The sequence below is a fragment of the Rhinichthys klamathensis genome, unplaced genomic scaffold (genome assembly GCF_029890125.1).
Source record: "Rhinichthys klamathensis goyatoka isolate OS25496 unplaced genomic scaffold, OSU_Roscu_1.1 h1tg000170l_1, whole genome shotgun sequence".
NCBI classification, from domain to species: Eukaryota; Metazoa; Chordata; class Actinopteri; order Cypriniformes; family Leuciscidae; genus Rhinichthys; species Rhinichthys klamathensis.
Genome location: NW_026606701.1, coordinates 2840759 through 2855227, shown reverse-complemented (window position 1 = coordinate 2855227; position 14469 = coordinate 2840759). Strand labels below are relative to the sequence as shown.

Sequence of the window (14469 nt, the reverse complement as noted above, 5' to 3'; positions counted from 1 at the left end):
GTAAAACTTTTAATACTTTAATATGTACTCTCCGTTAGGCTGTAGCTTCCTGGATCTTTCTGCGATTTGTATTATTATTAATAATAATATTGTATTATTTTAATATAGTTTCATGATCACACGTGGTCTGAATGAAGGCAAAAACTGACACCTGAGCTTGCACTACTGCCAGCCTCTTCCACAACATACTTAGTATAGGCTATAACTGATGATTAATATTTGATGTTATGTGTCATTACTACGAAGATGACCATCACTTTCACTAAAATCTATAACTTTACATACGTAAGAGCTCTGCCCTTCTCACTGTTAACTAAATGTACTTGCCACTCCCAAACATTAGAAAAATAGTATCTACTATGTGTACTCTCCCAGTTGTTTCTTTTTGTATTCATTTATTATTACAGTAGGTGTGTCCAATTTTTTGTGTACCTATGCACTATTCTATGGGATTTTTTGTGGTATAGCTAAATAGTGCGAGTAGTGTGTTCGCACTGAAAATTCCAAAAAGAAAAAGTGTTCTTCAAATGCACTTTAAAAAACAACTTTGGAACGTTTGAAAATAACCTTATAAAATTCATACACTAGTTAGTTGAGTGCATACATAGTGTATAGTGTGTAATTTGGGCACAACTAGGTTGTATTGCCTAAAGATAATGCATATGTCTGTATAAAATGTGCCCTGTTCTGTCTGTAATGGTGGTGACGTTTTATTCCACTTGTATGTGGCTGGAATGAAAATGTTTGTTTTGACAATTTGCATACGGTAAGCAACATTTACAGCTGTCGTGTACATAAAGGAGAGGCCCATCATTTCCGGCTGTTGCTTATCTATCCCCACCCATGCGCTTTTCATTATATATCGCAATGCACTATGGGAGAACTCTGTAACACATATTTGATAAAGGTTCACTCAAAATATAAGCAGGTAGCAAGCTGTTGTTTTCCAGATTGCTGATTAAAGACAGTTGAAACTGTTCAGAATAGGAAGTAGACAAAAGGGCATAACTATAATTTCGGTTGAAAATAGTATATTTGTAAATGTTTGGTATATTTAACAGTATATTTCCAAAACTGAAAACAAATACAACACATAAAAGTGTCTGCGACTGTATAAACCATATGAATATTTAACAAGGCAAGTGCTGCTCATTTTGATATTGCTATTGGTAAATTAAATTTTATTTTTTATTAAAGGCTACACCCATGATTACAAACACACTCTAGTCAAATTAAAATTATGCTCCGGTCAGGATACATAAAGATGAGGAAATGTTAGCTTTTGTAAATATTAAATGAGTGTAAAATGCCTGTTTCAGATGACGTGTGCAGAGCCTCTCCCATGAGACTTCATTAGAAGTCTCACATTGTTATTGTGCAAACTCAAAGGGTTTCTATATTCTACTGAGGAAGCTTGAAGCTTGCCTAACCTTCATTTGTCAGTTGTTGTGATGGTGACAGACTACATGGAGGAAGAGTTGGCATTGTCCGAGGAGCCTTTTTAGCTGCTGGTATTGGTGGGCTACTTCACTGAAAAGTCATTAATGCTTTGATGTACAGGAGAATGTTGCAGAATAACTTGCTTAAGAGGAATTATCAGGGTTTTGTTGGGTTTTTTTTTTACAAGACAATGCTCCTTCTCAAATTGCAAAGACAACCAAAAAGTGGCTTAAGAACAATTCCATCAGGCTCATGTTTTGGCCTGGCCAGAGTCCAGATTGAAACCTTATAGTGAATATTTGGTCTCACATTAAGCTCAAATGAACTGTGAGACATTTTTTCAATCTCTCATGAATTAACTGTTTGAAGCCATTAACATTGAGTGGAACAACACTGACTCTTCTTCCTGTAAAAATCTGTCTGCAAGTTGGGGAAGGCTATTCCATGCTATACTTTATCAACATTATTTGTGCAGTTCTTGCTAATTTCCTCCCGATGAGTGATTTTAATATATATATATATATATATATATATATATATATATATATATATATATATATATATAGTGAGGTCAGTAAACTCTATTTATTTTTAAGATTTATAAGAAGAGATTTGTTTTAAATAAAAAATGCATTAATTTAATTCACATTTTGAGGTGCTGCCCAGAGGAAACTGACGTGGTTTAATTGTGTAACACTGTGCCGTCTGCGTGCCACATTGCGTTAATTGTAATCGAGCTCTTTTGATTAACAGGAAAGACCAGCTTTTAACGTTCGTTTGGGTGCATGTGGTCAGGAAAATCTCGCATAACTTGAATGTTTTGCATTACGTGGTGTTTAAGATTTAACATTAACAGACTGAAGCAGGAAGTTCCTGGTTCGTCTCATCATAATAAAAGCGTCAACTTGGGCAGGGCGCAGCAAGCAAACAGTCAGAATGCAGTTTTCTTGATGAACAGCAGAGGGCGGTCGAATGACAAAAATCATTCATACTGAATCGTGTTTGCATGTTCTTTGCTGATGCATTCTGTCCGATGTAGTTTAGAGAAAATACTATTGATAGTGTTTACTATCAATAGTATTGCACCTGTTTTTCTAAACCAAAATTAGACCGCATTACATAGGACATTGTAAATCTGGCCCAGTTATATATTGTTGTTGTTTTTTTATATACAGTAACATTTAGCATAACATGTTTGAAAATGTTTTTTTTTGCCTGTTTACACGTTGTATAGGCCTACACTAGAAAACGGACCAATAAGCAACGGTACTACAGCCCCGACTATTTATTTTATAGGCCGATGTTGATGGTTATTATTATTATTGTTATTATTATTATTATTGATGTGCTTAGAAACAAAAGATGAGTTGACCAACTGAGACGAGCTGCAGTTTAATTTTCAATTATGATTTGGTGTCAGCAGACAACCCTCACTGGACGCACTTTACCGCCTGTGTCAAACGCAGTTTCCATTACCGAAATGAATAGTGAAAACTTCAATTTAGTGTCTTTTTGATGTACGCACTTAATTATGTTAAAATTGTTGCGCCCACTTGTGGTTCACAAGGGAACACGGAGCCAATTGTTTGGAATTGTGCTTTGATGCGGTAAAGAGAGAACGACTGTTTTACTGCGGTCACGGGCAAATGTACGGGACCTTTTGTCACACAAGCAAATCAACACGCAGTACGTGCACAATCACAGATGATACGTCACAGACAGAGAGACTGACACATGGACTGGTTTGGTTGGGCAAGTTAAGTGGGCTTATTTGATTAGCTTTCATTCTTTCCTTTGCCATTTTGGTTTTCTCAGCATAAATGCATCCACAGTTTGCCACGAACAATTAGCCTGTGTCTAATGCAGAGGTCTGAAGGGCTATAGATTTATCGTTGTTGTGTATAAGGGTGATTGCAATGGAAAGTTTTTCCAAATTAGCCAGCATTTCTGAGATGTTTCGCACACGTGGTTTGACTTTGACTCAAAACAAGAGATGATTAAGCATTAAAAAATGATTTAAGTTTATAATTCAGACATAAAGTGATTAACCTGAGATGGTGGGTTACAAGATAGACCTGTGTGTGTGCATGCACAGACTGGTTGGAATGTCGTGTCCGTCTAGGTTTCCTGTCTATGAACGTAATCTGCGGGAAACAGGCAACGTTTCCCTACAGTCTCAGTGTGACGATAAGCTGCTTTTTATCAGGGTTATGAGTCTGCGCTGCAGTTGGCACTGCTTGTGTCACACACACATATGCACAGAGAGCCTCAGGTGGTCAGACATTGAATGTTATGTATGTAAATGCCCATTGAACGGTGTGAAAAGGAAACGGAAATGCATCTTTAAGCACATCTTTTCCTCTGCGGACATATATATACTTACATTACAGGCACACACATGGCTGTTAGAGCTTCTCATTTTTTCCCCAAAGGTCTTTGGGACTCTGCCTATATCACCCCAGCAGGAAGTAGGGGGCGGAATGCCATGGCCGGGGCGGAATGTTCCAAAGTTCTAGAATGTGCGGTCGGGAAGTATGAGAGGGGAAAAAGGGAGAACGAGAAGGAGACGAGAATAAGAATGAAAGAGACTCAGCAGGCCTCCAAAGTTGTTTATGTTTTAGGTTAAAACATATCTTTCGGGTACGGCCGTGTCACTTTTTGACAGTCAGGTGGATTCAGCGGCTTAGACTGAGCTGTCAGACTTGTAATGACTGACATGATGGCCTTGTTTGCTTCATTAATGCTCTTTGTCTGTCTGTGTGTGTGTGATGCACACCGATGATTAAGTAAGCTTGTATTACACTGGCTTACATTGTGATGTAGCTCATATAGGCACTCCTTATTTATTTGTTAGCCGTCTTGCCAACTGTTTTTCTTGCATTCTTTGCAGACTATGTATGGAGCTCAAATTTTTTGCCGTTAAAAAGGATAGTTCATCCAATAATGACAGCTCTGTCATTATTTAAACACCCCCATGTTGATCCAGACTTGTATGATCTTCTTTCTTCTTTGAAACACAAAAGAAGATATTTTGAAAAATGTCTGTTTGTCCATAATATTGTCCAGTGAGGCAGGAACAGTTGTTTCAGACAGAAAGTCATACAGCTTTAGAACGACATATGGGTGAGTCTCGACACGAGCATGTACGTGTGCGAAAATGCGTATTTGTATAATGTAGGCGTGTATTCGCTGTGGTCTGGCTCATGGAATTCAGAAAGAAATGGTCATTGTGTTGCATACTCTCTTGGGTAATGCTTGCCGTAAATGTGTGTGTGTTTCTCAAAACCCAAAATAATTCTCCCTCTTTGTGGTTTCAGGATGGATCCTACCTGGCTGAGTTTCTGCTGGCTAAAGGTTATGAGGTGGGTAAGCCAATGTAACCCTTAAAGACATCTTACGAACTCGTCAGAAATCATTCCCACATTGATCTGATGCAAATCTGTCTCACTGCCTGTTAATAATCAAAAATAAGATTTAAACAGGCTGCATCTCATTTAAAGTTAAACTTCATTTTCATACATTTTTATAAATGTTTTGCTCATTAAACAGTTTTTACAAATAAAGAAATACACTACTGTGTGTGTATTTGTGAAATGTTACTACGTTTTTTTTTTTCAGAATACTTTGATTAATAAAAAGTTCACAAGAACAGCATTAATTTGAAATAGCAATCTTTTGTAACATCACTTGAGTAAAAGTATGTATTTCTTTTTTCAATGACCTCAAACTTTTGAACGGTGGTGTCTATACAGTTTATTTAAAATCATGTATACTTAGATGAGATTAACTTTTTGTTGTTTTGGACAGGTTCATGGTATCCTCCGCAGATCCAGCTCTTTTAACACGGGCCGGATTGAACACCTCTATCATAACCCTCAAACGCACACAGAAGGAAGTGAGTTTCACTTCCTGGCTATAATAAAAATCATGTTTATTTTGTTTTTAAAAGTTTAAATGTCTTCTAATCTGTGTAAAATATCACTAGGTATTGGACCCTCTAAGTGTTGTAAGTTGTTCATTCAGTATTTTTTATTTTATTTTGTATGTATGTATTTTCCTTCATGATTTCAGTGTAAATGTTCTTAAAAACTATTTGGATGGTAATTATTTATTTTGTGTTGGTCTTACACAATGCAAATATGGTTGTCCCTGTTCTTTTAAGTGCTTAATCCCATTCTGTACAAACAAGAGTGGGAGTGACAACAGTTTTCTACGACACAATTCACTCCCCAAAAGTATGGCGGTTTACAAAAAATCCCACACAATACTAGTGTCCTTTGAAGTCAAAATGCATTGCCTACTTACAGCCGTACCTACTAACGGAATTTTCTCCTGGATGGTAGGAGAAGAACATTGACATGTACGATTCAAATGGTAATAAGGTCACTGACTAGTCACTATGTAAAACAATTGCCATCCAAATAGATCTATTGTCTGTATCTGGTTTTGAAAGGTAAAAATAAATCAGAATGAAATTTAAAAGAATGACATTTTTGCACGAAAATCCAGAGACAGACTCCGAATATCTCTTTCCAGTAGGTCCGGTGATGGGCAGCTCTATACATTTTTCAGAAAATGAATGTATAAACATTTTAGACATGGTTATGATCTCTTTGTGTTGGGTCTGGTAGCTTTCGCTAAGGTGACAATCTTTTAACTTGAGCAGATTTTGGAGGATAAAACACTTTCTAAAACTTTCCCGGGCCGGCGGTAAAGCTATATCAGATTGCTTTATGTGAAATAAAAAATGATTTTATTCCGTCCATCATAGACATGAAGTTGCACTATGGGGACTTGACTGACAGCACATGCTTGGTGAAGATTATCAATGAAGTCAAACCCACAGAAATATACAACCTGGGAGCGCAGAGTCACGTCAAGGTAAAACACCCTCATTCTCTCTGTATTTCTCAATCACACAGATCCTCTTTGTCTGCTGACTCTCAAACTCTCCTTCTGGACGGACACACACACGCAAACTGTTTCATAATGACTTGGGTTTCTTTCTTAGTGTCTGTGAGGTGAACAAATGACCCTATCCAAGTAATTCTTTGAAAAGGAAAAAGTCTTAACCAAATACAGAAGACTTTCTTTCACTCTCTGTTCCTTTACCCACACCCCTAATGTCTAGTCATCTGGGATGAGGTCAGGGGGATGTTAGTCAGAGAGTTGGCCATCATATGGTGTGTGTGAACTTCTGTGTGGGTGCTCCACAGGGTAATTTATGGGAAACAAGCACAACCGGCAGTTAAAGTGAGGGAGAGGAGGGAAGAGAGGAAGATGACTGAATAAGAAGATCAAAAGCAGAATGAGACAAGACAATGCGGAGGGATATGAATGAGACGTTAATATTGACATAATTTCCTTCAGATGCTCATTCTGCTCTGATGTTCAGTCACAGGAAAAACCAATTAAAAGTGTTCATCTGATATTAGAGAGAAATAACAGTGTCATGATTTTGCTGTAGCCTAATACGTTTCAACCAGACTTCCGGGATGCGTTACGTCAGCAAAACTGAGAGAGTTATTATAGGTTGATAAGAGATTATGGTATCCACAATAAGACCAGAGACATTTATTAAGAAAGTGAATAAGGGTCGATTTTGATTTCATGTTGTCAAGCTCAACCATAAACAAACTACACAGAATGGTTTTTGCATTCCACTGCTCTGCTATTACATTACTTTTACATGTAAACATGCCCTGGACTGACATGTTTGACTGTCTGTTGCACTTTTTTGCAGCGTCTTTCGCCTGACGCAGCATTAAAAAATACGCTGCTAAAGTTCAATAAGTTCAAAAACACTCCACTTCCCTGCGTCTCATGCTTTTAAAACATGTTCTGCGTGAACCGCTCCTAGACACAGTGAACAGTGACCAAATAATTATTTTCTTAGATCTATTGCTGCTTTTTTGAGTCATTTTTGGTGGATTCAAGTCAGTTCCCCTTAAATTCACAGAGGTGTACTAGCAAAGTAGCGTTTGTGAAATGTTTTGCTTAAAACGTGCATTTGTGCTATATATATTTTCAAATAAATGCTAATTGGTTTGATATTTTGTTTATATAATTCAAAGACATTCATACATTTTTAAATATGGCTTAACTGTTAAAATACTTTTTAGAGCCACCGTTTGTCTAAAATGATTCATGAGCCTTAATGGTTGGTTTGCAAGGATGGAAACATCCAGACAGCACCTGCAGGCTCACACTGAACACGTACAGTTAAATACAGCAGCTGCCGTAATATGGAACTAAATAATTCAGATGGAAACTGACTGAGAAACATTGGCCAACAGACAGGCATCCATTCTAATAATTGGGAGGTGTTCTGGGTGTCCCATCAGGAGGATCATCTGCTGTGATGACAGATAACAGCAGGATGCTCAGTATCACAATAGAGCTTTAGTACAGCTGTGGCTCTTCAACAAAGAGAATAAACGTACTTTAAGCACAGATATAAGACTGAGGGAGAGTAGTTCATATTTAAAGATAGCTGTCATACTGTGACAACCGCAATCAGGATTGCAATGTGGAAAAATAAACAAGCTTGATTTAATTATACCTTCAGTTTAGGCTTGTTAACTTGTAAATGTGTGTGTTAGCCGGGTATGTTCATTAAAGATAGGCGTTTCAATCAGTGCCCGCTGTGATGAAGTGGTAGATCACTGCTACTCTCTGATTGTAGTTTACATTTTATACTCACCGCACTTTGTTTGGATATGGCAAAAAGAGTGGCATAGAAAACACATACACACACATGCTCGGTTTCCAGTTATTACACACAGGGGTCAGCAAAGTGCTATTTTGTTTGAGAGTACCGCTTGGCGGTTTTTGTAGGTTATTTGTTTATTCTTACAGGAATGTTTCAGGAAGAAAGTGAGGTGCTTTTTTCCCTCCTTCCACATTCTGTCTTTGTCTGTGAGCATCCATAGTCCTGTTTGAGTTGGTCAGATAAATCTGAAGGATATGACAAAGACAACAAGTGTAAAGACTGTAATGAGCTGTGATTGAATTAAAATAGTTATGGGGTGTTCAGGTCTAATGTTGCACAGCAAAATGTTAGCTCTCTGTTAGTACGACTGAATAATGTTGAAATGATTTATAATAGCGTTCGACAAACTATTCCTCCTTTTGCCCTGTTCCTGTTTTATTAAAGTTTTTTTTTTAAATTTGATGTTCTAATAATTTATGTAGCAAAAAAAAAAAGAAAACTTATGGCATTGAAAAAAATCTTTTAATTTGATCAAAGTATTTTTTATATATATTTACAGTGTACAGTACAAACATATACAGTGTGTATATATATATACACTCACCGGCCACTTTATTAGGTACACCTGTCCAACTGCTCGTTAACACTTAATTTCTAAGCAGCCAATCACATGGCGGAAACTCAGTGCATTTAGGCATGTAGACATGGTCAAGACAATCTCCTGCAGTTCAAACCGAGCATCAGTATGGGGAAGAAAGGTGATTTGAGTGACTTTGAACGTGGCATGATTGTTGGTGCCAGAAGGGCTGGTCTGAGTATTTCAGAAACTGCTAATCTACTGGGATTTTCACGCACAACCATCTCTAGGGTTTACAGAGAATGGTCCGAAAAAGAAAAAACATCCAGTGAGCGGCAGTTCTGTGGGCGGAAATGCCTTGTTGATGCCAGAGGTCAGAGGAGAATGGCCAGACTGGTTCGAGCTGATAGAAGGGCAACAGTGACTGAAATAACCACTCGTTACAACCGAGGTATGCAGCAAAGCATTTGTGAAGCCACAACACGCACAACCTTGAGGCGGATGGGCTACAACAGCAGAAGACTCCACCGGGTACCACTCATCTCCACTACAAATAGGAAAAAGAGGCTACAATTTGCAAGAGCTCACCAAAATTGAACAGTTGAAGACTGGAAAAATGTTGCCTGGTCTGATGAGTCTCGATTTCTGTTGAGACATTCAGATGTTAGAGTCAGAATTTGGCGTAAACAGAATGAGAACATGGAACCATCATGCCTTGTTACCACTGTGCAGGCTGGTGGTGGTGGTGTAATGGTGTGGGGGATGTTTTCCTGGCACACTTTAGGCCCCTTAGTGCCAATTGGGCATCGTTTAAATGCCACGGCCTACCTGAGCATTGTTTCTGACCATGTCCATCCCTTTATGGCCACCATGTACCCATCCTCTGATGGCTACTTCCACCATGTCACAAAGCTCTAATCATTTCAAATTGGTTTCTTGAACATGACAATGAGTTCACTGTACTAAAATGGCCTCCACAGTCACCAGATCTCAACCCAATAGAGCATCTTTGGGATGTGGTGGAACGGGAGATTCGCATCATGGATGTGCAGCCGACAAATCTGCGGCAACTGTGTGATGCCATCATGTCAATATGGACCAAACTCCCTGAGGAATGCTTCCAGCACCTTGTTGAATCTATGCCACGAAGAATTGAGGCAGTTCTGAAGGCAAAAGGGGGTCCAACCCGTTACTAGCATGGGGTACCTAATAAAGTGGCCGGTGAGTGTATATATATAATTATGTGTTAAGTAACAGTTGTTTTATTTTTAATATTATTGTTACTACTATAAATTGTATTTAATTTACGTGCTATTGTCAAGGGACAAATATACACTACCATTCAAAAGTGGAGTCAGTATGATTTTTTTTTTTTAAGGAATTCATACTTTTATTCAGAAAGGACACATTAAATTGATCAAAAGTAACCTTGACATATATATATATATATATATATATATATATATATATATATATATATATATATATATAAATTCTATTTTAAAGTCTATTTTAAATCAATGCTGTTCTTTTGAGCTTTCTATTCATCAAATAATCCAGAAAAATATGAAGCAGTACAACTGTTTTCAACATTGATAATACTTGAGTTACTTGAGTTTCAAATCAGCATATTAGAATGACTTCTGAAGGATCATGTGAGACTTAAGACCGATGCTTAAAATTCAGCTTTACCATCACATGAATAAATAAATAACGTTTTAACATATATTAAATATTACTGAATTTTTTATCAAATAAACGCAGCCTCGGTAAGCACAAGTGACTTATTTCAGAATCATAAAAGCCCTTACTGCCCCCAAACTTTTGAACAGTATCTCTTTAAATGGAGTAGTACTAATGATTCTGTTTAATATAATCTAAAATGACTTTTTGTGTGTTGTCTGAATACAAATCCAAAAATATCAAAATCCATCAAATCTAATAATTAATTTATCACATTAAAATGGAAAATCTATAGCACCTGTTAGACATGCTTAACATGAAATATGAGGTGATAACAATAAAATAACACTGCATTATTCAGATGGGATATACCATCTTTGTGTGCAAACACAATGGAGAGATAAAGGCGTTATTTACATGTGAATGCAAACGGTTCTGACATGCATTTCAGCATGTTGTTTGGCGAGAGATAAAGAAAAGCTGTAAACCATAATGTAGACTTTACCACCAAAAAAAGCACAGTGTGCTTTACATTTTGATGTTTGTACAAGTTTAAACCTTGCGGTTATTATCAAATAACCACAAATGGAGCTGCCTTGTGGGATAGCAAACTACAATTAGTCACGTACGACCACATCAAACTTAGATCACATGATAGGCACTTTTTTTGGCTGAGGAGGTGAGGCAAGTAACACACACACAAAGGGCTGCAGAGTGTGTATTTGAGAAAATAAAAATAAAATCATAAATGAATGTACCCTGTTTGATTAGAGGAACTTGATGCTTAATTTAATTCTTTCCGAATCACTTTTTAGGACTTTTTTCCTTTCATTTTAAAGTAATTAAACTGAGAACACAAAAGAACATCTGTGGTATTTGGGCTGTGTTGTTCTGAGTTGACCTCTCCGTCAACTCCAAACAGTTAGTATGTTTCTATTCGACTCCGAAAGTCTCATTGTGAATGTGTTTTTGTGTTTGCACAGATATCTCTCTTATATTGCCGGCAGAATCTGTTTGCTCACAGTGTTAGGTAGGGTGTGATTGGCATGAGCTTTGTGTTTGTGTTTGGATTAGTGCAGAGCTGTAGCTAATACACAGGTGTTGGACTAGACCGTGTTTTGTGTTCGCTTATGAATGTGTTTGATGTAAAATGTAAGTGTTGTCTAGGTAAGACTTTTGGCATTGTATACATGCTTGTAGACACATGTGACACAGCAAACGCAGAAGAGAATGCCGGAGTGACACACTGAAAGATAATTCTTTCAGCTCAAGAATCATTTCCGCTAATGACGACAGCATTTTTTATTAAAGTCGCTGTTGCAATGTAGGAGACTTTGTGTTACACTGAGCCTAAGTTTCCTAATTGGGTATCTAGAGGACGCAGGCGCTCTCGCTTTCACGCAGACACACACAGTTAATTGCTTGTGTAAATCATTCCACTCTTGTCACCTGCAACGACTGACGTCACCGCCAACAAACAGGCCTTTATTCAGTGGCGTTACATCACGTTAAAAACATGATTTTGATTGATCTAAATGACAGCACCTATTAAACTAGTGATTAATTATGAGAGATAAAAATCTTTGCACTCCCATTTCTGTCAATCTTTTAAGGGTTGGAATACAGATGCATTTTAAACACATTTGTTTGTGTGGTAGACATGTTGTATGACATGCTTATTCAGACACTGGTAGCGGTAGAAAAGACATGTAATCTTTTTTTCTGTATTTGCTACTCGGTAGACTAATCATTTTGTATATTTTTATAGATATATTATATTATATTATATTAATTATAATCAGTGGGTCATTTTTATTTATTTGTCCCACTAAGCATTTGTGTGCATATTTTGTTGGTCAGTAATAGACACATCACTTAGTTTGTGGATGCAAGTGTGTTGAAGCTCTTTTTTCTTTTTCTTTTTTAATTTAAAGATGACCTAACAATCTTTGGAAAGTGGCAACATGAAGCACATCAAGCAGTGTTGTCAAAAAACAAAAACAGTTTTGACATCTCTAGTCTCACATAATTGACCGTTTCACGTTAGGCAAAGGAACGAGTGTAAGATCTGTCATATAGTACACATTGTCTTTTTTGGCAATATTCAGTCTAAGAAAATGGGTTAAGATGGCTTGACTTATCAACATCAGCTCATGTCAAATTTTGGAAGGAGTCTGATTGACACTCCATGGTACATCTGAAAAATATGCTAGTTTTTGTGAATTCACTCCGACAAGCACTCGGCGCTTGATTGAGAGGTGGAAAATAGCCGTTTGCAGAGTAAAAGCAGGTATTGCAATGAACAATTCATCCTTTGTGTGGTATAAACTGACACATTCCTGTCTCATGCCCTGCCCTAAAGGTGTTAACATTTGTCAAGAGAAGCCTTTATTATATACTTGTGTTGATTTATGCATATTCTTATTTATTAGTATTATTAGTATTACATCAGGTTAAGATGTTGAACAGAATGAAAGAATAAATATAAAGAATGATAGTTTGGATCATAGCATTACCAGAGATGTTGGCTCAAGTGACTGGAAGACTAGGATCAGGAAATATTCAACAGCAGATTAGTGTAGTGTGTGATTCCAAAGTAAACTCTAAAAATGATTAATGACATTTAAGATTATGATAAATGTAAAGTAGGATGCAAGAGAAGAGCTTAAATTCAAAAACATAAGCCACCAGTTATCACGTTATATTCAGAGAAATGTTATCAATGTTTGTACTTTACTCAATGTTTCTATTTTACGTCTTTAATTTCATGCAGATTGGTGGAAAAATCTCAAAGCGCCACGTTGTGCTTTTTCATCTATCGCAGAAACCTCTCTCCTTCCTTTTTAAGCTGTGCAAATTATTGGACTCTCTCTGGTGCCATTTGTCTGCATGACCTTTAGATCTGTGCTCTGTAAGGTCAAGATATTCAAGCAGGGCTCAACAATAAGGATACGATATTTTTTGCCCCCCGTCAGGCCAGCAGCTTAAATTTGTACTGCCCTGACAATATTTTTACAAGCCTTAACACATAAAAGCTATTTACTTTATTTTTTAGAAACATATACTATGTGTGTTTGATAAATTTAAAGGGATAGTCCACCCAAAAATGAAAATTCTGTCATTAATTCCTCACCCTCATGTCATTCCAAACCCATAAGTCTTTCATTGATGATATTTTTATGAAATCTGAGAGCTTTCTGTCCCTCTATTGACCGCAACACTACTACCATTTTGTCGCTTCAAAAAGTTCATAAAGAGATCATAAAACTAATCCATATGAATTGAGCAGTTTAGTTTGAATTTTAAGAAGAGACACGATCGGTTTGTATGATGCTGAACCAACCCTTTAAATTTACAGTATATTTTTATATATATTTTAGTTTAGTTTTTGTTATTGTTTTGTCATGTTATCCAGCTAGATCACATTACCTCTGTGGTGTATTTAAATAATATAATGCAGAGAACAAAATGTTTGCATTTGCAAGTCATAAAAAGAAGCGGGCATGAAGGGTAATCGATTGGACAAGTGACAGTCAGTCTGAGATTGTGAGTTGGATTATTTCAGACAGGTTAGTGGATGGCATGTAATGACAACACACATTTGAGGGGGAAAAAAATTATATGGTAATGAATTTGGTCTGCAGAAAGACCTACTAGACACCAGAGTCTATAATTACAGCTATTTATAGCTTGGAAGCATTCATCATCTTCTCTCAAAATAAGCAGGTCAAGCACTCGTATTTGATATTGTGGTGTTTTTTGTGTTAATCTGAAGCGCATTCTGCACTGCTCAGTTCTTTTAACGCAACAAAATTGAAGCGGATGCTCAGCGTTGCAGATTCTGGCATATCAGTTTGTGCATTGTCAGTTTCAACATTGTTTAGTATAGCAGCCTGCTTGACATACAGATAAGCACACACAATTGCTCACCTCATTCTTTTGAGCTCCTAAATGACAGCACCTGTCAACTGTGATGACACGTGCTGTGTGTGTGTCAGAGAGTTGGTTCAGTCAGAGACCACTCGCATGTGGTAGTTGTTGGTTGCTGTCAGCGCAA

General features: G+C 37.1%; 1 protein-coding gene across 1 annotated transcript in view; it reads left to right on the top strand.

The window, feature by feature from the left end:
* gmds (GDP-mannose 4,6-dehydratase) overlaps positions 1-14469 on the top strand; it is a 66784-nt gene that overhangs the window by 1341 nt on the left and 50974 nt on the right. Inside the window, exons 2-4 of the mRNA XM_056259944.1 lie at positions 4758-4802; positions 5248-5335; positions 6212-6321. Of these exons, the coding sequence (XP_056115919.1) occupies positions 4758-4802; positions 5248-5335; positions 6212-6321 (243 nt within the window). The remainder of the gene's footprint in view (positions 1-4757; positions 4803-5247; positions 5336-6211; positions 6322-14469) is intronic.